The sequence below is a fragment of the Podarcis raffonei genome, chromosome 3 (genome assembly GCF_027172205.1).
Source record: "Podarcis raffonei isolate rPodRaf1 chromosome 3, rPodRaf1.pri, whole genome shotgun sequence".
In the NCBI taxonomy this organism is placed as follows: Eukaryota; Metazoa; Chordata; class Lepidosauria; order Squamata; family Lacertidae; genus Podarcis; species Podarcis raffonei.
In genome coordinates, this window is record NC_070604.1 from 106,690,011 (window position 1) to 106,716,678 (window position 26,668).

Below are 26,668 nucleotides of genomic sequence, written 5' to 3' on the forward strand. Positions count from 1 at the left end.
CCCAATGAAAACTAGCCAGCATTTCAGGGAGAATTTATCCTAATAGAAACATTCTTGCATGCAATTTTTTGGTGTAAACACGTTTTTGCAAATTGGTTTTCATTTTCGTATGCAGTTTTCACCAACATGCCTTTTCCTGAAACACTTTACCCTGGCATTTGAATGTTTGTGCACATTCCTTGGCTGCAGAACTGCAGTGAAATTTTTGTAGAAGTGCAAATTTTGAAAGCTGTCTGTGTTTCAGTTTGTGCAATGCTTCGGGTAAAGTGAGAATTAAGTAGGTTTGCCTTTAAGTGTGAACCAAACTAAAATTCTCCCTTACCTCTGTACATCGGTGTAGACATGCTCTACCTCTCTGTGTCATTCTACCATTGTCATATAAGAATTCAAATTTTTCCTGTACCTCAACTCCTTATGGGTCAGATCTCCTAAGACATCAGGTGTGAGGTCTGGTAGCTGTGGGAGGTTTGCCGTGTTTTAGTTCTTAACAGGTTCACCATGATTTGCCAGCCAGACCCATTGACAATGATGTCAGGTTCCCTGGCTGCCTGTTGCCATGACAGGCATCACATCTGCCGATGGCTCCGATTACTTGTAAACAAGCCAAGATAAATTATTTATGAAGCTGCCATTTCTAGTCCATTAATGAGAAGTGTGCATTTGGAAACCAATAGACGCCCCCTTTGCAGCAACATACGTAAGTTATCACTCTTCGTTCATGTATGGGTGTCCGTTCTAGCGGTGTGCGGGGCGTGTTTGAATTATTCTCATAAAAAAGAGGGATTGCACATGTTTTATTTCATTTTTATTTCGATTTAAAACATGCATATGGCAGATTAACAACTTCTGGCGGGATAGCTCTGTTAGTACGTCTCAGCAAAAATTCCCAGATAGTATTGTGGCATTTTAAAGACTAACAAATTTATTGTGGCGTTTGTGTGAACCACGGCACTTCTCTTCAGATCTATGTCACCCTGAGTGGGGTGTGTGCGTGGGTATCACAAATCACATACACAGCCAGACACACATGGTTAAGAATGGGTAGGAAATGTAAACAGCCAGGTAAGGAGGAAATGAAATGTAGAAAAGCACAGCTGGCGGTTGTTAAGTTATTAACAGTCACCATTCACAAAAAGAGCTGTTGACAACACAGATATTACGCATTGGTAAGCCAATTAACACGTGCAGTTAACAAGTCAGAATTGCTGATTCACTCTAAATCTGTTAATCTTCTAATGTGTTGATTGGCAGAAATTAATAGGGGAAAATATCTCTACAATTATATTTTTTAAATTCATGAATCCTCACTAAATATGGCAGTTAGGTATTGTTAGGTACTGCTAAAAAGGTAATGTTGATATGGTAAGTTTATTAAAACAGGAGTAACATACCAATCAGCATTGTGTTACTCATCAGAGTCTGGCAGAAGTATGTATAGCGTCAGAATAGAGAGTTGGGAGTGTTTTCAGCTGAGTGTTTCAGCTACAGTTGAGATATTCCTGGAGTGCAGTTGGTCCTTGGGGATCTGAAGCAGAATTAGTAGTTCTTCTGCCCGCTAACCAATGTGATCTGTTTCTATATTGGTAAATAAGCTGTGGTTACAAAGATGTAGTAAGTCCTCAGTGCTTTTTCATGACACGGAAACAGGAAGTACAAATGTCCACCTCTGGAATTTCAAATTTACAGTGGTACCTAGGGTTAAGTACTTAATTCGTTCCAGAGGTCCGTTCTTAACCTGAAATTGTTCTTAACCTGAAGCACCATTTTAGATAATGGGGCCTCCTGCTGCTGCCGCACCGCTGGAGCCCGATTTCTGTTCTCATCCTGAAGCAAAGTTCTTAACCTGAAGCCATATTTATGGGTTAGTGGAGTCTGCAACCTGAAGCGTATGTAACCTGAAGCGTATGTAACCTGAGGTACCACTGTATTTGGGGAATGGGGCGAGCACTTTAGTAACTATACAGTGGTACCTCGGGTTAAGAACTTTGCTTCAGGATGAGAACAGAAATTGTGCGGCCGCAGCGGGAGGCCCCATTAGCTAAAGTGGTACCTCAGGTTAAGAACAGTTTCAGGTTAAGAACGGACCTCCAGAACGAATTAAGTTCTTAACCCGAGGTACCACTGTATTAACATCCCTTTGTTTACATTGTAGAACTGACTTAGGTAACAGTGGTTTTCCTATTTCCAGAGCCGAAGCAATGGAACCTTTTTCTCTGTATGACATCACTGCTGTTGTTTACACCAAATCCACCGAGAGAATTATTTCACCCATGGTTGCTGAACTTTACCACTTAATTATAGCAGTACAATGGGGAGAAGTGAATCGTGAAGGTTTGGCTGGTTTACAGGAGGCAGCGGAGGAATTAGCCAAAGCTACTGGACAGCTTTCCTCTACTGCAAGAAGGTAATATTTATTTTTTTAAAGTAAAATAGTTTAGTTTGAAATTTGGGCTCAAACCAACCAACTAGCCATCCAAATCCTCCCGTATATTAAGTCAGGGACTGGGCTTGCCAAGTTGTCCTGCAGGGCCATCGACAGATGGGTAGAAAGAATAGGATTTTGAGAGGCCCAAGACCAGCAGTGGCTCCAGTCTCTTAAAGTTCATTTTTTAAAAAAAAGTCAGTTGGCCATTTCTGAAGAAAGTTAGCATGCAAATTGTGGAGGTAGCTCTCATGATTCAGCACTCATCAGGCATTGCTAAGGACACCTAATCCATCACTGTTGCTAAGCCATCAGAGGAAGCCATGCTGGCTCAGCAATGCTGGCTCCAGTGCTATTTTTCTAGAAAAAGAGTTATTGAGCTGAGTCCAATACAGCCTAGGACCCTCGTACCTACGGGACCGCCTCTCCCGGTATGCCCCATGGAGGACCTTACAGTCCGCAAATAATAATGTTAAGTTGTGGATGAACATATCAGACGACACAGCGATTCTTCAAACAGCTCTTGTTAATTCACAGGCCAGAACAGAACTGAAGGGTTCAGCCAGCCTGCTTATATAGCGCTCCAGTACAACGCAACTGTAACAACTTTCTGTAACTATCAAATCACTGAACGTCACTTTCAATCCCTTATTTGTATATGTGGACCTGAGTGAAAACTATCTACAGTATCCCCCTGCTGGCCCAGGGTGAGAACTTCAGTACATAACAAATAACATCTTGGAGGTCCCGGGCCTCAAGGAGGTTAGGCTGGCCTCCACCAGAGCCAAGGCCTTTTTGGCCGTGGCCCTGACCTGGTGGAATGCTCTGCCACAAGAGACCAGGGCCCTGCGGGATCTGAGATCTTTCCGCAGGGCCTGCAAGACGGAGCTGTTCCGCCAGGCCTTTGGTCGGGGTCCAGTCTGACTCCCCCTCTCTCCTTATAAGAACTTGTATGAAAGTGCCCCCCCCCACTTTTCTCACAGGCTCATATATGATCAGTACAAACAGTTAGGCTGGTGAGCATTTAAGGTCCCCAGCCCTAATCTGCGGGTTGCCATCTCACTTTGATTCTGATTTGATTTTAGGATGTATTTTAATTGATCTTTTGCCTGATTCTAGGCTGGCTGAAGAATCCGATGATGAGGTGCTAAAGCGGGAAATGGCACCTGCAGCGGAATCTCTCCTGATCTCTGGAGAAAACATCCTCCTGGTTGCTCAGAAGCTTCTCATTCAACCTGATGCCGAGAACTGCCTAGAGGAACTGGCTGCATCTGCAAAAAGGATCCTCATGGAAACCATAAAAGTATGACAAACATATTTCCAGTGTGTTTAAACACAAACGGGCTCACCCACCAGTGTTTCAGTGATGTTTTCTTCACCAGTTAATTGCTACAAACTGCTGGATGCAACCTCTCCTATATGGCGTTATACGCCTCCCTAGGCCTTCTTCCTGAGTCAGTGGGGAGCTAGGGGCAGGCCTTGCAGTATCCCAAGAGAGGCTGGTCCCTGCTGGGCGCAGGGCACCGTAACTGGTGGACTATGCTGCTCATCAGGGAGGAACAAAGCTTGTAGTGTTTACATACATGCCCAGACTTCATCGCACTGTGAATTTGTATTTATATTACTAGAGCCTGCAGCAGACCCTCCAAGTGTCCCTGTTTTCCAGGGACAGTCCCTGTTTCCCAGAATCTGATTTGATCCCAGAATGTCTCACTTTTCCAATTGCAAATTTTGGACAAAATGGACTGTTTCAATAAGTGGCAGAGAGATATTTCTAGATTTGTCTGGCAGGGCAAGAAGCCCAGAATAAAATTTAAGATATTAACTGATGTAAAGGAAAGGGGTGGATTTGCCCTGCCAGACTTTACTATGAATCAGCAGCATTCTGCTGGTTGAAAGACTGGCTGCTTCTTGAGAACACAGACATTCTGGATTTAGAAGGTTTTAACAATGTTTTTGGGTGGCATGCATATTTGTGGTACGACAAGGTTAAAGCACATAAAGCATTTAAAAACCATATTGTCAGGAAAGCACTGTTCAGTGTTTGGATAAGATATAAGGACTTATTGGAAAATAAAACCCCAAGGTGGCTGTCCCCAATGGAAGCAAAAGCCCAGAAAAAGCTCAATATGGAGGCCAAATGGCCGAAATATTGGGAAATTCTGGAACAAGAGGGAGATAGACTGAAATTGCAGAGTTTTGAGAAACTAAAAAACAAAGTGCGAGATTGGCTTCATTATTACCAGATAATAATGGAGGCAGATAATGGAGGCCCAGCCAGATGGGCGGGGTATAAATAATAAATTATTATTATTATTATTATAATTTGGACAAGAAAATTGGCTTCCAAGTGGAAAAATCAAAATTAGAAACAGAACTGTTAGAACCCAAAACTAAGATTTTGTCAAAGATGTATAACTTGCTGTTGAAATGGAATACTCAGGATGAAACGGTTAAATCTGCTATGATTAAATGGGCACAAGATGTTGGACATAACATTATGTTTGCTGACTGGGAACAGTTGTGGACCACAGGTATGAAATTTACGGCATGTAATGCCTTAAGAGAGAATATTATGAAAATTATATACAGGTGGTACATGACCCCAGTCAAGCTTGCAAAAATCTATCATCTGCCCGATAATAAATGTTGGAAATGTAAAGAAACTGAAGGTACATTCTTTCACCTTTGGTGGACGTGCCCAAGGATTAAGGCTTTCTGGGAAATGATCTATAATGAAATGAAAAAGGTATTTAAATATACCTTCCTGAAGAAACCAGAGGCCTTTCTTCTCGGCATTGTCGGCCAAGTGGTACCTCAGGTTACATACGCTTCAGGTTACAGACAATTCAGGTTACAGACTCCAGTAACCCAGAAATAGTACCTTGGGTTAAGAACTTTGCTTCAGGATGAGAACAGAAATCGTGCTCCGGCGGCGCAGCGGCAGCAGGAGGCCCCATTAGCTAAAGTGGTGCTTCAGGTTAAGAACAGTTTCAGGTTAAGAACGGACCTCCGGAACGAATTAAGTACTTAACCCGAGGTACCACTGTATAGGGAAGCTTTTAAATGTTTGATTAGGCAGCTTCCAACGTATATAAAAACATAGAGTGGCTGGGGCAACCCCATCAAATCGGCAGGGTATATATAAAATAAAATTATTGTTATTATTTTTATGGAATAGGACGTCCCTATTTTCATTGGAGAAATGTTGGAGGGTATGCTACAGTCATCATTCATGTTGCTCATGATGGGCAGGTGAGTGGTGGCAGCAACAACATGACAGGGGGAGCATGGCAAGGCCTGCCTACCTGCTTGCTCACTTCACTTGTTGTCACACTGAGGTTCACCTGGCCACCTAGTGGTGGGCATGCAAACTACAGCATGACGACTTTTTTCTTGCAATAATATTATATAGGTAATATATGAGAATGAAATCCCATCTTTGGAACATTAGGAGAGTAGGGGAATCTTTTTCAACCTGGGGGCCACATTCCCTTCTGAGCAACCTTCTGGGCACCACCACATGCTGTTGGTGGGCGGGGCCAGATGCAAAAATGGGTGGAGCAATGGATGTAATTTTTCCCTTTGTACAGCAGCTAGTTTCTGCACCCACTCGTACACACCCCTCTCTTTTCTTTATCCAGGCAAGCAAGAGGCATTGTCTGAGTTTAAGGACACATTCTAGCTGGGCCAAAGCACTCAAGGTACTAAGCAGTACCTTGAGGCATGTGGCCTGGGTAGAAAGAGGAGCTTGGAAGGTTGCATTCAGCTTCTAGGCTTGAGGTTCCCCATCCCTGCATTTAGGATAATGACACTATTGTTGTTGTTTAGTCGTTTAGTTGTGTCCGACTCTTCGTGAGCCCATGGACCAGAGCATGCCAGGCACTCCTGTCTTCCACTGCCTCCCGCAGTTTGGTCAGACTCATGCTGGTAGCTTCGAGAACACTGTCCAACCATCTCGTCCTCTGTCATCCCCTTCTCCTTGTGCCCTCCATCTTTCCCAACATCAGGGTCTTTTCCAGGGAGTCTTCTCTTCTCATGAGGTAGCCAAAGTATTGGAGCCTCAGCTTCAGGATCTGTCCTTCCAGTGAGCACTCAGGGCTGATTTCCTTCAGAATGGAGAGGTTTGATCTTCTTGCAGTCCATGGGACTCTCAAGAGTCTCCTCCAGCACCATAATTCAAAAGCATGACACTATAAGAGTTGCCAAATAGATTATTGCAACTATGCTGACCTTTTAAAATTTATTTTTATTTTAATCCTGACCTTCATAAAATGAGATGACAGTGCAGGAGAGCTGCTAATATACCTGTGCTTTTAACATTATAACTAGTATTTACACATCAACATTCTCAAAATGCAGGTGGTGTTTAATTTCCCTCACCCAAAACGATTGTTCCAATGCAATTAAAAAATAATAATACATATGTTCTTAATTAATTTACTAGGTCCTCCAAGCAGAAGATGATGCCCTGGTTAGGAAGATAATTCAAGCTGCCCACTGGCTTTTCAACTGCCTCCTTGTACTGGAACCTGCTGAAGACGTATCCGCAATGCTGGTCATTTTCCGCAGCTTTTCAGAGGCTTTGTTGCTGCTGACCAAATTGACAGAAAGACTTCTTTGGGATCTGAAAGAATCTTGTCAGAAGCACTTGGCTCAAACCCTACAGCTCCTTAAAAACTGCATTCCGATGCTGTACACAGCAAAACTCAGCAGCTTGAAGCATCCTGGTAATGAGCAAGTGGAAGTCTCGAAAAGCTATATTTTTGGCTTGGCAAGAAGCACGGTGAAGGAATTGATCTCCCAGCTGAGGAACAAGGTGGGAACAAAGAAACTACATGAAAGAACCGGGCTCTTTCCTCACCACTTGCACAATGTTTTGAGCCTCCTGTCCAGACCTCAGTCTAACGAGGGTGAGATAAGCTTCCTTGTAGAATCATTAGTATTCTACTGCATGCTGTTAGCTGACTCGTCAAGAGGACCTGTGAAGCTCAATCTGGTCCAGCACTGCCATCGCCTCCTGAAATTCAGAAAGATGATTGCCACAAATGAGGGCACATTGGAGGGTTTCCCAGTGGAAAACCAGAGAGGGGGTAGTATAGAAGAGAAATGTTCTGCCATGAGAGCAGAGATGGAAAATCTTGATCAAGCAGTACGTACTGCTGTTCTCTATCAGGTTCTGGACAATTTTGTGGAGACCAAAGGACCCATGAAGAGGTTGGTGGAAGCTGCCATGCAACCATGTTCTCCTGCTGAAAATGGAGGATTCCTAAGAAAACTGAAGCCTCTCACTACTGAATTCTTCAACCATTCCAACCAGATGCTCAAAGCGACAAATTTTGTCCTAGTCACCTGCACCGAAAGGAAAACCATTCAAAGCATCGAAGGCTGTGTAGACCATCTGAGTAGACTTCTTGCCACTGTGCCTGCCCTCCTCAGTGAAATGAGCCACCCTCCAGGTCGTAAGGGTGCACCTGAAAAATTGCACTTCCTGTGTCAGACGTGGTTGAGCACAACCGAAAGCCTGCTGATATGTTTGGACAAAGTAATTGATCTGCGTGAATTCCTCAAATTATGTCTTCAGGACATGGTGGAACACAAAGCAAGGAGTGAAAAGGCCTTAGAGGAGCAGCAGTCTGGAGAGTTTTCTCAGCAGGCATCCAGTCTTTCCAAAAGAGCTGTGCAAGTTGTTGAGTTTATTAGCAGACATCTGGACAGAGCCAGAGATCCCATTTTCCGGAATGGACTGCTGGTTCTAATTAAACAACTGGAAAATGCCATACCGCAGGTGAAGGTTGCTGCAGATCAGTGTCTGGCAAGAATGGCTAGTCTGCAAGCCAAAGATGAATATTCAAAGAGGGCAAAAGATTTGATGGAGGCGGCTTGTAATGTCAGACTGGGGCTGGATGAATGCAATCAGCCAGATATTCTCAGCCCACTTCGAGTGGGTGTTCGAAGCGGCATTATTTTCAAAGATGTTCCAGATTGTTTCACTCCCCAGGACCTTATAGAGCTTGATACACAAAGCACCACAAAGCAAAGTAGTTCAAACAATTCAGAATTACTGGAAGAGCTCTCAGGCAGGTCTATCCCTGTCTACAGTTCTTCCTCCCCAAATCCTAGTGGCAGTGATTTATTTTCTGAAGGTGCAAGTGGAAAGATCGATATGCACACTCTGATCAGTGAGATCCTAGCAGCTACAAAGACACACAATGTCACAAGTCTGAACAGTGCTTGCTCTGACTTATTGGAGCTTTCCAGTTGCTGGGTTGATGCTGCTAAAGAGGCCTTGCAGGTTTCTAAGCTGCCTGTGTCAGAGGAACTGTTGCAATACAGAGAAATAGTGACATTAATCCCTTGTCTTATTAGCTCAGCCAGAGAGGTAGACTCAAACTCTATTCCTTGCACAGAGACACTTCAGCAAACAGCAGTTTTGCTCTCGGAGAGAATCGATGCAGTTAAGCAAGGTCTGACCATTGTTGCAAGTTCTTGGTACAGCCTGGCTAGGCAGTTAATTTGCGTTCGATCCTCTCCCGAATTTTCTGACAATGCTAAAGTGTTAGGCGAGATCATGGAGATTTTACAAGCTGTTGTTCAGCTGGCTGGCAAAGCCACTCGTATAGAACACGACGAGGGGCTCCCTGAGCTTCCCGGACTTCACGAAACTTTTCTGCGAGTTCAAGCTAAATTAATTTGTGTGCAAGCCAGGACAAAACTCTTGCTTGAAAAGGCGCTGGCTGTTAATCAGCCCCGCTCCAGCAACAAAGCTGAGCTGGAGACAATGGATGCCCATTGCCTCTTGTGGTCTGTCACCATCCAAGCATTCCTAAACTCTGTAGACCAGTTTATAGGAAGAGACGTATTGTCCTTAACCGAGTTGCAAGCCAAAACAAAGCACCCGCTTTGCTTGCAGAGCAGCCTGGCAGCAGTATCAGAAAGTTCCCTTCGGATACAGGAAGCAAGCAGGCTGTCGCTTCTGTCGTGTGCTGAACACAGCGCTAAGCATGAGGTTACAGCACTAAAGGAGCAGATGAAAATACTGACATACTCCCTGCTTGGAGTTGCCGATGTTCTGACTGCCTCCCCGCTGCCTGCCCCCAATTTGTTAGTTCGTTTTGAGCTTCTCCAAAGGGAACTTGCCATAACAGCCAAAGTCCTTCTGCTTCAGATGAGTGTGATCAATGGAGAATACTTGAGTAGCATCCGAAGCATCATCAGCCGAGCCCAGCCTGTGCCACGTGACAAGGAGGCCTTTGAGAAACATGCGGATGAGCTCCGGGCAAATATCCAGATGGTCAAAAAGACCATCGGTGATGCTCTGGAGAGCCTTTCTTCTGAGGAACTGAGAGGGAACTTACTCTCCACGGCAGACTGCCTTCTGCTCCTCACTGATGAAGTGATCAGGAGAGCTGGGGAACTCCAAAGCCAGCTAGACAAGGAGCATCTTCTCGGAGACAGTGTTTTATACGAGTGGTCTGCTACAGCGGCTTATCTTGTGAAACAGCTTCAGTCCGTAAAGGGTGCAGGTGAAGCAGTTGTGGAGCACGTGAGGAGGTGCTTGCAAAACAAGGAGGGGCACATGCCTTCTAGCCAATCTGTCTGTCAGCTGCAACCCCCCTTACCGAAAGAACTTTGTAGTGCAAAGGACCAGAGTCCTGGGACACCAAAGCACAAAGCCACTAAGACTGGGCAAGGCGTGTTGCTTGCTAGGGACGTTACCAAAACGGTAAGATGGTTCATATCTCTGATAGCTCTTTAGCAGTTATTGAGGATGTGCTTTGCCAGCGATACCACTGTTTTCTCACCAGTTACATCAGGATACAGTGAGAGGAGTAGAGCTGCTCCAACTTATTGCAAGATCTTTTCTGAAAAATCCATTCTTTTAGCCTCACCAGTTTCCCTTATGGGAAGTGGGTTTTGGAGCAAACAAATATGGGTTTTGTGTTTGGGGGCTCAGAAGCCATCTCTACCTTTCCCTCAGCAATTTACTAGGCCTTCAGCCTATCATGCTTCTCTTCTGTGACATGTGTGTTTTGTGAATCCAACTACATCCACAGGCCGCATGTTCCCCTCCTTGGGATAATGTACCCTTCCCCAACTCCAGATTGCTGCCTGGCTGGCCATGCTGGCTGAGGCTGATGGATTAACATACAAAACATCTGGAGGCACCAGGTTGGGAGGGGCTGGCATAGGGAGACAAACATGCAGAACTGGCCAAGCGTTTGCTTGGTAAAAATAGCCCTGCACCGCTATTTCTCCCAATAGCAGAAGAATAAACTTGCTGCTGGAGTCTGAAGAGCAACAGGTCATTTTTTTTTCAACCCACAAAAGAACCTCGCTGCAGCAAATCACAATTATGACTATGCCTTCTGGGCCCATATTCAAGTAGAGGCCCCTCTTTACTTGTATGCCACTGAAGAAGACTTTAAAAGTCGAAACACAGAATCGTTACCCTCAGAATACAGTTGTTTTGTACAGTGAATTATATTCATACATTGTATCTCATTGACGTGTGGCTACATACTCTCGTTTGTTAATACCAGTGTTCATATATGCTTGGGTATCTGGCTATAAGATTGTCCTATATATGATATAGAAATGTATTTAATTTATTGAGTACCTGGATTTTGTTCTTTGCATTTTATCAAGAGGACACGCCGTATATTCTCTAGGCTAGAATTTCCTCTTTTGCTTTCTCCATCAGCCCCGGGAAGATCCGCAAAGTGGTTTCAAGCTCAGTCACTCTGAACGCAACTTGAAAGCCAGCCCTGCTACCTCGCCGGGAGACTCTGAGAAGTCGGGGCACGACGGCTGTCCAATTGCACAAGTCACCCAGCAGATGACAACTCAGATGTCCTACATGGCCAAGTTTCTAAAAAGGAAGGGGCCAATCACGGTACTTCCCCATTAATGTTTTTTCTTTCAGGAAAGAAGACCAGGGCAAAAGCTCAGAAGGCCACCATATTGTTCCTTCTCAACAGACACTGCCCTTTCTCATTTCTCTACAGTGCTGGCTTTGTTATTCTGCTGTGCAAACTCCCGGAGAAACTTCACCAATTCAATAAATATGCCAAGCTGGCTTGCAGGGAGCTCATCTGTGCCTTTTGTTTTGCTTTCCTTTGCTGTCTTTTGGCTGGTTATGCCTTTCAGATGCCTGTACCTGGTCACTCTGCCTTGTCACTCTGGACAACACTCTCCTTAACCTCAGCTGAAATGTTTAAATAGTCCACATTCCCCTCCACATAGAAAACTATTCTATTAGGAAGAATACTCTAACCTAGCCTTTCTCCTTAACCTGCTGCCTTTCCAGATGTGGTGTGGGGAGGTTTGGAGCATCCAGATGTTGTTGAACTACAACTCCCACCAGCCCTAGACATTGACCATGCTTGCTAGAGCCAATGGGAGTTGTAGTTCAGCAACATCCGGAGGACCAAGGGTTCCCCACTCCCGTTTCCAGATGCAGGGAGCTTTTTATAATGATATTATTCCACAACTGCAGGTTATAGACACTGTCTGCCTGTTCTGAGTTATTTGGATAAAGAGTAGAGTGTGAATGTATCAGTGGGTATCAGAACTGATTTTGTGTTGTGGGGTTTTCTTTTGGAACTGCTTCCCATTTAGACCAAGGAACAACTCATTTCCTGCGCCGCACAGATCATTTCTGGAGGGGAAGCCCTGGTAAAGTTTGCCGGCATCATTGCAAAGAACTGCCTAGATGAAAGATGTGCGACCGAACTGCTGTATGCCATGGAGCAAACCAAGACCATTAGCTACCAACTTAGCATCGTTTCCAGGTAACTGGCTCTTTCAGAACATGCTCTCTGATTCTTCCCATAGGATAACATGCTTTGCATTTTATCCTTGGCACAATTTATTGCTAGGGGAGAGATTTATTGCATATGTCTCTGTGTAGGGCTGAGGAACCTGTAGCCCTCCAGATGTTCATAGCCTCCAGATCTCCTTAGTTGCCTGCCTCGCGGGGAGCTGGGAAGATGATGGTCTGGACTGGAGGGCAAAAGGTTCCAAGCCCCCTTCTAGTGGATGAGGGAGGGAGTTGCAGCAGTGAACACACTTACTGTGAGTTTGTTCTTGTGTACAGGATTGGTTGAGCACTTCAGTGCTGGCTTTTCAGCACTGGTACCCAGGAAAGGTGAATAATCTTTCTTTTTTTAAAAAAAAGATATTTATTGAGTTTTTCCACCTTTATACATTAAAAAATCAAAAAAAGAAAAAAGAAAAAACAAAAAGTTAAAAACACGTAAAGTTTACAATCCTTGTTTTCAATAACATATTTCCCTGACTTCCCCACACCTCCCCTTCTTATATTCCAATTCAAATTGTTAATTCAACAAGTTCTTGTCCCCAATTTTTGACCTTTTTATATTTAATTCATTTAAAAAAAACCAATTTTAACTTATAAACATCAGTATTTAAACATCAGTGCTCATTCTTAAAACTTTTTTCTAAAGTCGACCCAAATTCCCTTCCACGAATTCCCCAATTTTCATACTAATAACAAAATAAAATATAAAAAAACAGATTATAATTCTGCACCCTTTGGATTCCCAAACCCCACCCCACCCTTTCCCGGTTTCAATCCCCAACAAATGTCCATCAGTCTTAGTCTACTATCAGCCTGGAGACCTCACGTCCGAGGCTCTTAATTCTCTCTCAATTCCTCTCTGCCGGTTTTTTTGGTAGTCCTTAATATTAAACACCAGATCTCGGAGAAGCTCTGTCCCGATAGGGTCCATATTTCTTCCAGCCAGACCTCCATACTTAAAAGTGGAGCCCGAATCTTGTTTCTTACTCCTTTTAAGTCCAAATGTCCCAAAAGCTCCAACTTTCACCTTAATCAAATTTGTAATCCATAGGTCTTCAGATCTCCACATAAGGAGATCTCTCCATTCTTCAATCTTCAATTCAAAACAGATTTTCATCATCCAGTACTTATTTTCCTTTGTAGCCATCATGTCAGGCCTCTGGCTCTCCTTTGTCATCTGCAACATTACATCTCCTCCTTCCTTTTCCTCAGAAACAAGATATATCTCTTTCTCCACACTCTCAAATCTTTCAAGTTTCTCTTCTTGTCCAGCTGCATGGACTTCATGAGTCAAGTCCTTATCAAATTCAATGAATTTGTTTACTGTTAAGTCCAGAGTTGCAACATTTGTAGCCAAAACATCAATTTGGCCTTGTAACTTTCCCAAGAGAAGAAACACTCTGTCCAATTTAGCTTGAATTTTTCCTCCTTCAGCCATTCTTGTAATGTCCCAAAATCCCCTCTAGAGGGATTTTGGTTACTTTATCTTCCTTCCAGTTCAAATCCAAAAATCAAGTTAGTTTGTATCAGTTCTTCCTTGTTTTCAACAAAATATAACCAAATTGTAGCAAATATATCCAGCAGAAACAAAGTTATCTTTTTCCTTCTTGACAGCTAATTTGACAGCTGTCAAACTCTTCTATATCTCCTCAACAGGCTCTCTCGTGGATCACTCCCGGGTCCGGGGGGGTGGCACTTCAGCTCTCAAAATTAGCTCTTATCCTCCAGTGAAATTACTTATACTGCCAAATCGTGAAATTAATGTCTTTTACCCAATAAAGAAGAAGAAATTCTCTCCACCTTAGTTAGCTAGTCCTTGCTTTAGATTATTTATAAGACGGGGAGACTGACTTCCTGTTTGCGCCTTCCCCGATTTTTTTTCTTTACAAATCCAATTTCCGTATTACTCACGGGTTGTTGCTTTTAGAGTCCAATTGTTCACAAGAAGAAGTCAGCGCTCTCCGACCATGGCATGCGGCTTCACTCCGCAGGAGAAGCAGTCGACTCTCAGCACCGCGCCGCTCGCCCCGTCCCCCGTTCCGAAGCCTTTAAAAAGGCTCCTTCGCGGGTCGGGGGGCGCAAATGGTGCCCGCCGAGTCACCAGGTTCACAGGCTTCAGTGCCTGTGATTTCTGAGGGTCCCCGTGTTGCCGCAGCGGCAAGACCCGGATCCTGCGGAGCCGATTCCCTCCGGAGCTCGGAGGGAATCCGCTATTAGCCGATGGCGCTAACCCAGAAGTCCCTGGTGAATAATCTTTCTTTAGTCGATTTAAAAGTTTGGTTTTTTTATCACCCTTGATCCTTATGTTTACTGGGATGGTTGGCAATGGATGATATGAACTAGCCTTATCAGGGTAGAATTACAACAATACAGTATTACATAAATAAAAGAGTAATCAATAGAACACCCCAAAAACATCCCTAGAGGGTTTAGATCAGGAAAGCAATGCATGAGTAGGGCTCACACCTCTTCCTCCAGCCACAGAAGTCCCATGTCACACCTTAGGTGCACTGCATAATGCTTTCTCTCTGTACTTCCAAGGGTAAATGCATCAACAGGTAAAAGCAGGTCATCTGCCGAGCACCTTGTGAGAAATGCACAGAATCTAATCCAGGTGGCTCTTCAGATGTTAAAGGCTGCAGAAGTGGCTTGCGTCAAAGTAAGGAACCTTTTATTTACCTACAAAGCAGGGGTTTGGGGGTCCTTACATTAAAAAGTCTATGTGGGAGAGGGAAGTGAAACTCTTCCCTCATTTTACCTCGCTGCAATTTGTTGCTTCAAGGCAGGAGTGGCTAGAGTCTAGACCTTTTTGGTTCACATGGACTACATTCACCCTTGGGCCAGTCATTTTAAACTGGTTTAGATGAACCCATGGTTTCAAGTTGGCTTTAGCCACCAGTTCAAATTAACCACATTTTGTCAGTTGTGGCAATGCCACAAGCTTGTGGTTAAGCAAAAGTGGAAGCTTCTGCACCCCTCACAGCTGTGCCAGATGAGAGTAGTGAAGAGTGTGTGAACTCAAGGTTTGCCTTGGCTTTTCACATCACATTGAACTAAGTGTTTTGATCTTGGGATTTGACATACTCAGGAAAGTGAGCATTTTCTCACTCATCTCTTTTGTCAACCACCCCGAGATTGTGAATTGTTTTGCCTGCATCTGCTTAATTCTAAAGCCCGTTTCCTGAATGTATTAGTTTCACTTTCAAACAGCATTACTCTTTCCTTGCTTCGCTTTTCTGCAGGGTTTGCGTCAACCGGCCCCTAATTCAGAAGAAGCCAATGTAGCTGCATTTTGCAGCAGGTGGAGGAAAAGTCTGTGGTGGCACAGGGCCAAGGAAGCTTTAAATTCAGACAGAGATGAACTGGGACTTCGCAAAAAGGGATCGTGGACCGAACCCACATTCACATCCATGACCCAAGAACTATCAGCTCCTTAGTCAGAACTGCTCTAAATCTAAATGCTTTGCTGTTTCTGGCCAGAGCCAGGTTACTGACATTGGTTATGCTCCAACTTGTGGAAAGAGACATCACACTCAGAATAATTTAGTCTGCCCATTATAGTTGCTGTGGACGTAGTGCCCAAGTTCAATGCACAAATGTACTCGCCGCTATGGTCACAATTATTTACATGCTTAGCTGTTGCCTATCTTCAAAGTTGCAACTCTGCCCTTGTCTTTCAATATGCCTATCTTTGTTTCAGATGGCTTCAACTTCACTACCATTCACCCCCCCATGTCAGGTAGTAGAAAGAATACCAAAGTTGGGAGACATGGGTTCAAACCCCTGCTTGGCCATGACTCTCACTATATCTCAGGCTAACGTACCACACAGGGTTATTGTGGGTAGGAGGAAATGACCAGGCAGTCCAACAAGTATATACACCTTAGGAGGGAAGGGGGAGAAAGTAGATAAAATCTACAATGCAGATTTCCCAGCCTTTTAGCAGTCCATGAAAAGTCAAGAGATTTTCACTCTTTTTTAATTTGTTAAAAATGTCAGACACATGAGTATATGTTACTGTCATTACATATCAATACAAAAAAGCAATACAAATTAAGCAGTTGAATACAAAAATACATTGAATACATGAACACCACAATGTGCCAGCACTAAATGAGAATAATGTATACATGAAAAAAGTAAATACATTTTTACACATACAACTTATGAATTTTCTACTTAGAAATGTTTTAGCTGTGTCCTTTGCAAGTTCTTCTATATACAGCATAGAATAAAATACTTTAAAAATGCTTCAGTTCCTCAATATGTAATACAGTATCTTTTAGGCTATGAGTATCAATTCATGAATAAAAAATGATGCTGTGTCAACGCTCAGAAAAGATCAATTCTTTTTGAATTTTACTTAGCAAGTTGGACTTGATAGATCAGATAATTGTCATTTTAAATAGTGTCTCTCACAGTAATGTACATTATATTGCTTGAACCTATACAATCTTACAAAAGTGGCAAACATTCTCTAAATGTTGATTTTGAAAAGACACATTACACATATACAAGTCTTCAAATTGAATCCTTAATGATTATTTACAATGAAAGTGCTTATTTCAGATCTAACATGATATACCTATTTTTATTTTTAAAAAACAGATCAATGATTAGTCTCCCTGAAATGTGAAAATTATATAGAAAATACCAACTTGGCAAACACTATAGCATACTGTGTTACGGCATGTGGTTCTGAAAATAGCAGCCCAAATGTGTTTCTGGTTATAATTTAAAAATAAATAAAGCATAGAGGTAAATCAGTTACAAAATCGCAGAAACCTGCATTATTCACAATGGTAAAAAGTCTTCATAAACACACAGCTAACAAAAAGGTGAAGCCGTTGGGTCAAAAGTCTTGAAAACATCTTTCAGTGATTTGTCATCGGATTCCCCATTTGGATCACTCTCTGACGTTTGACTGATTTGCCCAGGCTGCCTTACAGGCCTCTGATCACTGTACTGTGGTCTGATTAACCCAGACAAAGCCTGGATGGGAAGGTTGTGTACTGCTGGAGCAGCACTGGAGTGTTTAGCCTGAGATTTACTGCCCACTTTATCTGGAATGGCTTCTCCAGATGTTTCCAGGCATTTTTCTATGTGCAGGGATGTTTTTTGAGGCAACTGTTCTTCTGAGAGCGTAGCTTCATTTTGGCCAGCATTTTTCAAAATACCCTTTTTCAGGTTCTCTCCATTCTCCCCTGAATTAACTGGAGAGGGGTCTGATGGAGTGTGATTTCTTGGATCATACAAGCTAATGCCACTTAATAACGAGCTAGGGGTGCCCAGTTTAGCAGTGGCAGATGACAGCTTAGGTGCATATGGGGGTAACGCATCCGAATCAGAATGAAAGGCTGCAGCTTCTGAGGACTGTGATGTACCAGTGCTGGATTTGGCTAACCTGGGGTCAGTCTTTGGAGGCAAAAAGTCCTTCACTACTGCATGGTGAGAGTCTGTACTGGATGGTCTGTGGAGCCTGGGATCAATTGTTTTCTGCAAGCGAGGGTCTCCCAATTTGCTTGTGCTGCCAGGATGAGAATCTGTAGAGTGGTCCAAAGAGACACTTCTGTTTGCTAAATGTGTACTATTTTTTGCTTTTGCTGCTAATCTCGGGTCAGATGGTATTGTACTTGGGATGGGATCACTTTTGATATTCCGTAATTGATTAAATCGTTGGTCAGCTATAAGTGGAGGAAGGGGTAAGTTGATTGAAGATACTGGGTCTGGTTTCGGCAAAGGTACTGGGAGTAAATCTTCAGGAGCCCATACAATATGCTTAGCAAAGTTGGGTTTGCTCAGAACAATGTCCATTTTAATATGGCTGAATTGCCTAAGCTGAGATCTTGGATCCCGTAGTATTACTCCAGGCAGAGGTTCCAATGGTATTAAGAAAGCTCTCTCTCTCAGCTCCCGTTCTCCATCCTCTTCTTCCTCCTCTAATCCTTTTTGCACAGTCTTGACACCAGGGTTTGCTCCACTAGCAGATGAACCAGCATGACTGCTTTCGCTGCTCTTTAAAATTCTAGGATCTCGTGCAAGTCTTGGATCCAAGGTTCCTGTCTCTGATGGTTTTCTAGCATTTGATCTTGAAGCTGATCTTAGCCTGGGATCAACAGCTTGGCTTCCTTGACCTCGCTCTTTAGCAAGTCTTGGGTCAGTAGGCATAACACGAAGCTGTTGGTCTGCTGCCTGCTGCTGCTGTTTCCTTAATGTCTCACTTTGTTTCTTTAAGGTCTTTAATATTGATTTAACACTGCTTCCTTCTTCCTCTTCACTACTGGAGTACCAGTTTACGTTATCATCTAGAAAAAGACAAGACACCATACAAATTTCAGTAGCCATAGTATATATTTTCTATCCTAAGATAAACAAAACAGAATTTCCCAAATAGTATTGGGAATTCTTTTAATAAAACCAGATTATGAAAAAGAAAGGAATTCTAATTTCCTATTAGGATGACAAATATAGCAGGAAGTGAGTGGGGGAAATTATTTAACCATAGTCTGTTGCCATCTCTTAGCTTATGTCAGCGATATTTATTTTATTTATTAAATATGTATATTGCCCTTCATCTGAAGAGCATAGGTTCACAACATAAAAATGCAAAATGAGAACACAAAATACATAATAAAAACAAGAACAAAAGCAAAGCAATAACTTTCCTCCCACAAACACCTTTAAAGGGATATAGAATGTTAATTAGCCATAAGTCTGTTTAAAGAGAAACATTTTTGCCTGGTACCTAAAGATATGCAATGAAGGCACCAGGCAAGCCTCTCTGGGGAAAGCATTCCATAAACTGCAGAAAAGCCAATGCAGAAAAGGCCCATTCTCATGTTGCCATCCTCTGGACCTCTCATGGAGGAGGCACACAAAGAAGAACCTCAGATGATGATTGAAGGGTCTGGTTTGGTTCATATAGGGAGAGATGGTCCTTGAGGTATTGTGGTCCTGAGCCAGTCCATAGAATCATAGAATTATGAAGTTGGAAAGTAGCACAAGGGTCAACCAACCCCTGCAATGCAGGAATCTTTTGCCCAACATGAGGCTTGAACCTGAGATTAACAGTCTCATGATCCACTAATTTGAGCTATGCTTCTCACTTAATGCTTTATCAAAACCAGCACTTTGAATATGCTCAAACCCTCTTGCCCCAGTGAGGAATCTGGCCACCAAATTCTGCACTAGCTGAAGTTTCTGAATCATCTTCAGAGGCAGCCCTACATATAACACACTGCAGTAATCTAACTCTAGTCACTCACCTTTCAGATCTAAGTTTAGCTCAGTGCTACAGTGCTTGGATGAGAATAAAGTCTGGATACTGGGACAGAATAATCTAGCTCAGAATACTCTGTTACTGGGAGAGGGAAACCACTGCCTCCTTCTATAGCAGCTTCAAGAAGAAATATCTGTACGACTGAACTTATAATTCACCTCTCCATATCACTCTCTGTTCCATTTTACAGAGCAAAACACTAGCTCTGCTAAGGATTGAATGCACCTTCATTTCTTTGTTCTCATGAACTTCTGCCATTTCTATATGTACCTTTTCCTTTTATACCAACTATTTACATAATCAATTTTCTTCTTGGCTGCTGAAACTGGAACAAGAGTTTCATTTAGCAGTTATAGGTTTTGCAGAATACAGACACCTCCTTCTGCAGAGGGCCTACAATATGTTGTAAGCAGCCCAGAGTGGCTGGGGAAAGGCAGCCAGATGGGTAGGGTATAAATAATAAAATTATTATTATTATTATTATTATTATTATTATTATTATTATTAAGAAGCAACTCTGTTACTGTGAGTTTTGCAGGTGGGTGGATAAACTGACTCATCTCCATAAGGGCCCCAGTACCCCTTCCTTGGATCAAACTGGATTCTTCAATGTGTGAAAGTAACTTTAGTAAAAGTTGCAAGGAAATTAAACACCAGTAGGAAGTAAACTAAACTCTTCACTAACATTTGGAAACAGCAAATGCACACAACTATGTTACAACATGTTATTTTAAAAGTGCAGAATGTGACAATACCTTCTTCTCTACTCAGTGATCTCTGACACTGATTGCTCATTTGCTCTCCGTCGTCTTGTTGTTTTTGACTAAGCCTTACAAAAAGGGCTTTCTGCATTGCAGGAAGAAAATCTGGTACATTAATAGCTGAACTGTGGCCTGCTGCTGTAGCACAGTCTGACTCGTACTCATTGCCACTGTTATGTGAATCTGAAGACATGTGGTGTGGCTGATGATCTGCAAATTCTCCTTGCCACGCACCATCTACATTGACAGTATTACAAACAATTAGTATTTATCCTCAACTTAAGTTAAACAGAAATTACAAAGAAATGTTAAGTACTATTTGATGAGATCTCTATAAAAGCCATCAAGGTGGCACATGAAGGGGTGGGGCTATACATATAAGAGGCTTAATTCTAGGGGGCAGAGGACAGGTTTACTTTCTCACATGCAAACGGGCCTCATCAGTTCCTCTCACCATCCTCAATGGTGAGTGTGCAAATGCCCTCTAGCAAGCATGGAGTTACCAAGCCTTCCTCCCAATGCTTAAGCTGCAAGGTGGGCAGGGACTGCTAGCTGTGTGGTGTTCTTGCCACCTCCCTAGTTCCAAAGCTGGGAGGAAGTCAGGGGCAGGGGTGTCCCTTGGGAGCCTTGTGGCCACATCATCAACCTCTATCCCAAACTGCTCTTATCTGCTCTAGAGCAGGAAAGCCCAGAGTGGGAGGAAGAGGAGGGTTGGTCAGTGGTGCTCAGCATGTCTTCAAGTAGAGGCACCCAAGCAGCACCATTCCACTGGCCTTTCCCTATGAAGTAGCATCCAAGCCACCACATGTCCCTCTAGGTATGGCCAGAATGCTTATTTGTTTTAGATGCTGCTGCTAGAAGGCACCTCAAGCACTTAGGAAAGGTCAGGGGGAAGATTGTCAGGCGAAGAGATGGAGACCACTGGAGACTTGTGCACTGAGTAGTTGCTTATGGGGAAAAGTTAGAAGTATCCTGGAGGGTGGGAAGGCATAATTTATCCTTCGCATCTGATCTAGGGTGTCCTGAGTCCCCCATACAAGAATTCAAGAAGAGGGTGTGTGCAGAGTATACAGAAGCATACTGCACTTTCAAAAGTCTGTGTTCTCCCCCCCTACACACACATGCACCCCCCATAATGAGTATTTTGGGAATACTTTTATAAATCTTGAATGAGAAGGGCCCAAGACTAGGTGATTTTGAGTTATACTACAGCTCCCACTCTCATGAGACACAATTGTTTAGTTCTAACTAAGGACATAAGATTTATACATTAAAACTTACCACCAGTGTTATTGGTTGTCTGAAAGTTATGTACAGCCTGATGCGAATAGTAATTATCATAGAAATTGGCTGGATTCTGAAGGGACTCGTAACAAGTATTTGGGAGCCGTTCACCGGGGATTTGCTGATATGGTGGACCAGGTAGGCAATGATTGTCTCTTGGCATGTTTGCCATATGTTCTTGAGCAACTGCACAGCCATATGATGAACCAGGTGGCGTCAAAGGTGGCCCACCCTGCTGTCCATGCATTGGTCCACCGGCTTGACCCTGTGGTCCTAGGTAACCCGGAGGAACTGGCTGCAAAGGCGGACTCTGCGGCCCTCCTAGACCTATGCAAGGATGCCCAGGAGAACCTGGGAGCCCTGCTGGTCCATTATGTCCTGGGCTCGATTCTGTATTATACATATGTGGATCATTTCCTTCAAACTCTGGTCCTGGCGGTGATGTGCTGTTATAGAATGCTGGTGGACTGCAAGACAGAAAGTTAGGTCAATACCACTTTTATATAAGCATAAACTATAAGCAAGTTATGAGGAGCATAGTGGTCAAGAGTCTGAAAATGGCTACATGCTCTATTTTGTCAAAATTAGTTTGCTTTCTCTTAGAAGGGAACACTACCATTCAATCTGGTTTTTTCACCAGACCATAAACAGGTGAACTTTGGATTATTACAAGGAGCATGACTGAAGTCTTCAAATACTTGAGTGCCTAACAAAAAGATGAAAAGCAACTGTTCTCCTTATAAGGAGCTCTTCTTATAAAAGGTAAACATATGAAATACAAACATGCGAGATTTGAGACATTCCTTAATACATATATTTTAAATGAGACTGACTGGACAAGCAGTAGTTTTCATTTTTCTGAAAAGGATGTCAACAATATGCAATTAGTTTTTAAAAATAGGCCAAATTTTAGATCAAAATAGGTAGGCAATAATTACACAAATTTTTCACTAAGGTGTTATTTCAATCAGACATACTAGATCTATGCAAGGTTATAAATACAGTTTTAGCTCCTTTCTCCTAAAAAACTTAATGCAGCCTTCTACTTCAGCTGAGAGTGGCAAACTATGCCTGCCACCACTGTTATATTCTAGGGTCACTGTGCTTGTAACTCTCTCTTTCTCTTTTTAACCAGTCCGGGAAGATTACTATAATGCCATCATTTTCCTGAACTTCCTTATTGCCTCATTAAAACCACGCACAACTTTTATACTTCTAATACCTACGTTTTCCCAATCTTGTGGGCTAAATCCACAGTAGGCTTCACAACTATCTCAAAGAGAGATGGGATTTTCTTGAATTCACCAGAGGGATCCTGAAAGTTTTCTGCATCTTCCTCAGTAAATGAATACGGCTCTGGTGGGGTTGGCAAAAGCCCAACTCCTGGAGGAGGCTTAGGAAGAGGAACTATGCCTCGTTTCCGAAGTTCCTCCACTTCCTTTTCATCATCGTTTTGTGGCTCCTCTTCAGTATTCAGTACCTAAAACACATACACATTATACCCGGAGTTATAAAAGTTTCTGCTGCATAATATTCTGGTTGCTGCTATACAACCCCCTAACTGGGATTCTATCTGATCTGATCCTGAAGGATTAGGGTAGGTAACAAATCTTCGAAATAGAAAAGTCAAACCATCCATGGAATTCAAACAAGATTAAAATAACTCACATACTATACCCCAATTAATCTCAAACACCATTTTGAAGTGCAGCTCCTAAAAAAAGCCACCTATAAAGACCTAACCAAGTTTTCAGAACATTATGTTCTAACATTTAGATAAATCAGAGCACAGTCCACCATCCAAACTTTTGGCTTCACGTCTGCTCACTGCTATGAATATTCAACTCTTTGGTACACTGAACTGGATGGTGGTTTCTCCCTCAATAGCAACAACTATTTCAGCTAGTTTCAACTAGACCATGACTAAGAAATTAAATGTTGACTTTGGGGAGAATCTTTTCTAACACTGTCAATAGACAACAAGCCCATCCCAGAACCCTTGGATCCTATGATTTCATGGATAGTGTGCAGTTATGTGCACCCTGCAATTTCTGTAAGACTACACTACACCAGTATGAGTGGTTAGTAGATTCAAAGAATAATACCTGAAGAGGAAAACTAAAGGGAAAAGGTGATAATGGGTTAAATGAAAGCAGAAAGTTTAAATCAGAAAGTTTAAAACATTTTTACTTCAGTGGGGCTAACATAAAAATGCTCCAACCAAACATGCTTTTCCTCTTTGGGGTTCTATCACTAAGGGGGGGAAATCCAGTCCTGCCAGAAACTGACTGTCCACTTTGCTAACTAGCTGCTACCCATGAAGTCAACAAGAAACCTCTCCCCAAATTTCTGGAGCTTTGCCATTTACCCCCCCCCATTTTAAGCAGAGGGTGAAAACAAATGGGTAATGCATAAATGCATAAGCAGTGCTATAAAAAATAAACTGATAGTGAAACAAAGGAGGGGCAAGATCGAATGCTAAGATGGCATTTAGTTTAATGGCATGAACATTTGTGATGTGCAAGCCTTGCAAAGCTGAGGGGCACCAGGTTCACTCTTCAGCTAAGGATCCTGCTGTAAGCTCCCTTTTTACATGATGTTTGTCTTCATCATGAGATGCTGGTAAAATCTATGAAGCCTAGAATAGCTTTTTCTACATGAAAGTATACGTTGACAAATGACACTGTACATCATGTGCAACTGAAAAATCGATAAACGTGACTGAACTCCTTGGAAAATCAATTTGAAACTGGGTCACCACAGACTTTTCTTAGTTTTGAAAAACAGCTTTTTTGAAATATCAGTTTCATATTAAAGTATGATGTGGTGTATTCTGTTGATACAAAGGAGCATTACTCACCTTATCCAGGAGTTCTTTCGACTCTTTAGTTAGTGGATCGTGAGAAAACTTGCACTTGTCACCGTGGTAGCACTTAGCTCCTGTATGATAGAACTTGCAAGGGAACTCATGTGAGGCTGTATTAAGGATTCTAACAAGTATAACACTTTGAGAGTGGGCTTATTGGGCTCCCTAAAGGGAACTCCTCATGACTGTTAATGGAACAGGATGGATCATGCTCAGCTAATGTTTTGGATTCAGATTTTCTGCCTTCTATAAATTTACTCACCTGTTTACCAGCAGAAAACACCTCTTTCCCATTTGGCAAAATTGCTGCTTGTGGAAGCCCTTTCTCTCCAGTCCTCCATGGGGGTAAAGAGATGTAGCTTCTCTCATGAAGTTAGGCTTTTGCAAACAGCTCTGGCAGTACCTCATTGCTGTTTCCAGCAAAAACCCAACAGGAAGAGAGAATTGACCCTCTCCTTTTTTGCCCATTTTGTTGAGGAAAAATGGAGTAGCCTCTTTGCCTTTCTATTAGGCTTTTGTAGGAGGTGGTGGAAGTGGCAGCAGGTTGCTGCTGAAGCTTTCTGCAAAAGTCCAACTTGTAGAAGACAAATCATCTCTCCTTTCTCCCTAGATCCTCCACTCCTCCAGAGAGGAAAGGAGAAATAGTTTCTCTCCCATCCTGTGTGGCTTTTGAACATAGCACAGGAGTAAGGAAAGGGAAAAATTAGAGGGCATCACAAATAATAGGCATGACTTGTAAGCAGAGTCAAAATTTTGGACTCCTGCTCTTTAATTGTAAGCACTGCATTTTTGATGTTTTAACAACAAAGTATAAACAATATATTAAGTATAATGTTTATTGTGACATATCAAAGACTATGAACTCCCATCATTTATCACTTTGAAAATATCATTTACATTATATATTTGAGGTCATTTTCATATGTATATGTAGACACACACACACACACACACACACAAACAAAATATCTTTAGAATATTATTTGTAAAAGGATATTATGCATGTAAATGCAGTTCTCTCCTTTGGAACAATAACCCTGTATATAAAACTTGCAGATTTCCTTTTTCTTCTCTATTTCTGCATCATGATCAAATTTACACTGGTCTCCCTGTATACATAAAAGAGGTTATTAGCTCCAAATGTGGAATTATTGTATTTCAAGTTGAATTTTCAATGGTAGGATGAGAAAGTTTGATCAAACATAGTTCGCTGCTTTTCCTCCCCCCCCCTACCAGTGGTGTTGGAGGAAGTTGTTTGTAAGGCAAGCCAATCATTAAAAAAGCAGAACATGAAACTATTCCTGCACTGACACTAAACAGATGGCAGTTGTTCAGAATTGTATTTATTTCAATCATTTCTATAATACTTTTCAGGACCATAGACCTTTCCCCAAGGGGCTTACAGTAGAAAACCAAAGCAAAATAATAAAACAACACAGCTACCTAAACAATTAAGATCAATACAATATTGATCTTAAATTAAAAAACAAACAAAAACAAGCAGCAGATGAAAATAGCACGGCTAGACCTCTCACTCCCAGCACAGCATGCTAGCCACCCTAAATTAACCAAAAGCTGATTGGAAAAGAAAAATATTTAGGGCTTCTTTGAAAGAAATAAAGGAGGGAGCCGAATGCAGTTCTTGGGGAGGTCATTTCTAAAAACAAGTGACACCACTGGAAAAGCCCTATCACACTTGCCTGCCAGAATGCATTCATAGTTTTTGAATTTTCTCATACAACTGACTGTTTAAGCTGCTCTGTTCACAGTGATGCAACTCTGTGCAATAATTTACATAGCTCACTAGAAGATATACTATATACTGTACAATCAAGCTTTTCTATTTCAGTAAAAGGAGATCATGGCTGCCATTTAAATATTACACACTTTCAACATTAAATATAAAAGCCTGCACAAGAAATAAAATGACTGAACAAAATACACCCATATTTTAAATTTAAATATATTTTTAGTACTTTAAAAATACTTAACAGTTGGGGTGGGGGCTGATAAATGTGTTGAGCAAACTGGAATAAAACCCACACATTCCCCCTACCCTTTCTAGAAAGAGTGCAATTGTATATTCACCTTAATGCATCGTGCCTCTAGGAAATATTTACAGATTTGTTTTCCTTTGTGTTCCACAGTATGCTGATTTATGAATGCCTGACTCATAGTTGGCCATTTCTTAACAGGCTTTATTTCCTGTAAAAACAAGCATCCTGTTTTAATG

At 42.3% G+C, this 26,668-nt stretch overlaps 2 protein-coding genes across 3 annotated transcripts in view; one reads left to right on the forward strand and one right to left on the reverse strand.

The window, feature by feature from the left end:
• LOC128411592 (uncharacterized) lies at nt 1-16,570 on the forward strand. The gene is made up of 8 exons (XM_053384030.1): nt 1-697; nt 2,189-2,404; nt 3,542-3,725; nt 6,870-10,148; nt 11,127-11,318; nt 12,044-12,216; nt 14,787-14,904; nt 15,488-16,570. The coding sequence occupies exons 2-8, from the start codon at nt 2,199-2,201 to the stop codon at nt 15,680-15,682; spliced, it is 4,347 nt and encodes a 1,448-aa protein (XP_053240005.1). The 5' UTR covers nt 1-697; nt 2,189-2,198; the 3' UTR covers nt 15,683-16,570.
• ZC3H6 (zinc finger CCCH-type containing 6) overlaps nt 16,208-26,668 on the reverse strand; it is a 22,589-nt gene continuing 12,128 nt past the window's right edge. For both annotated transcript variants that reach the window (XM_053383431.1, XM_053383430.1), the window contains exons 6-12: nt 26,524-26,640; nt 25,431-25,544; nt 24,430-24,537; nt 22,796-23,049; nt 21,567-22,036; nt 20,280-20,522; nt 16,208-18,550 (exon numbers count right to left, since the gene is read on the reverse strand). In XM_053383431.1, coding sequence (XP_053239406.1) covers nt 17,073-18,550; nt 20,280-20,522; nt 21,567-22,036; nt 22,796-23,049; nt 24,430-24,537; nt 25,431-25,544; nt 26,524-26,640 — 2,784 coding nt within the window. In that variant the 3' untranslated portion in view covers nt 16,208-17,072. The remainder of the gene's footprint in view (nt 18,551-20,279; nt 20,523-21,566; nt 22,037-22,795; nt 23,050-24,429; nt 24,538-25,430; nt 25,545-26,523; nt 26,641-26,668) is intronic.

Coding starts and splice junctions, on each gene's coding strand:
- LOC128411592 (XM_053384030.1), top strand. CDS start 2,199: ATGGAACCTTTTTCTCTGTATGACATCACTGCTGTTGTTTACACCAAA. Junction 11,319..12,043: donor AAAGGAAGGGGCCAATCACG/GTACTTCCCCAT, acceptor CTTCCCATTTAG/ACCAAGGAACAACTCATTTC. Junction 12,217..14,786: donor CAACTTAGCATCGTTTCCAG/GTAACTGGCTCT, acceptor TGTACTTCCAAG/GGTAAATGCATCAACAGGTA.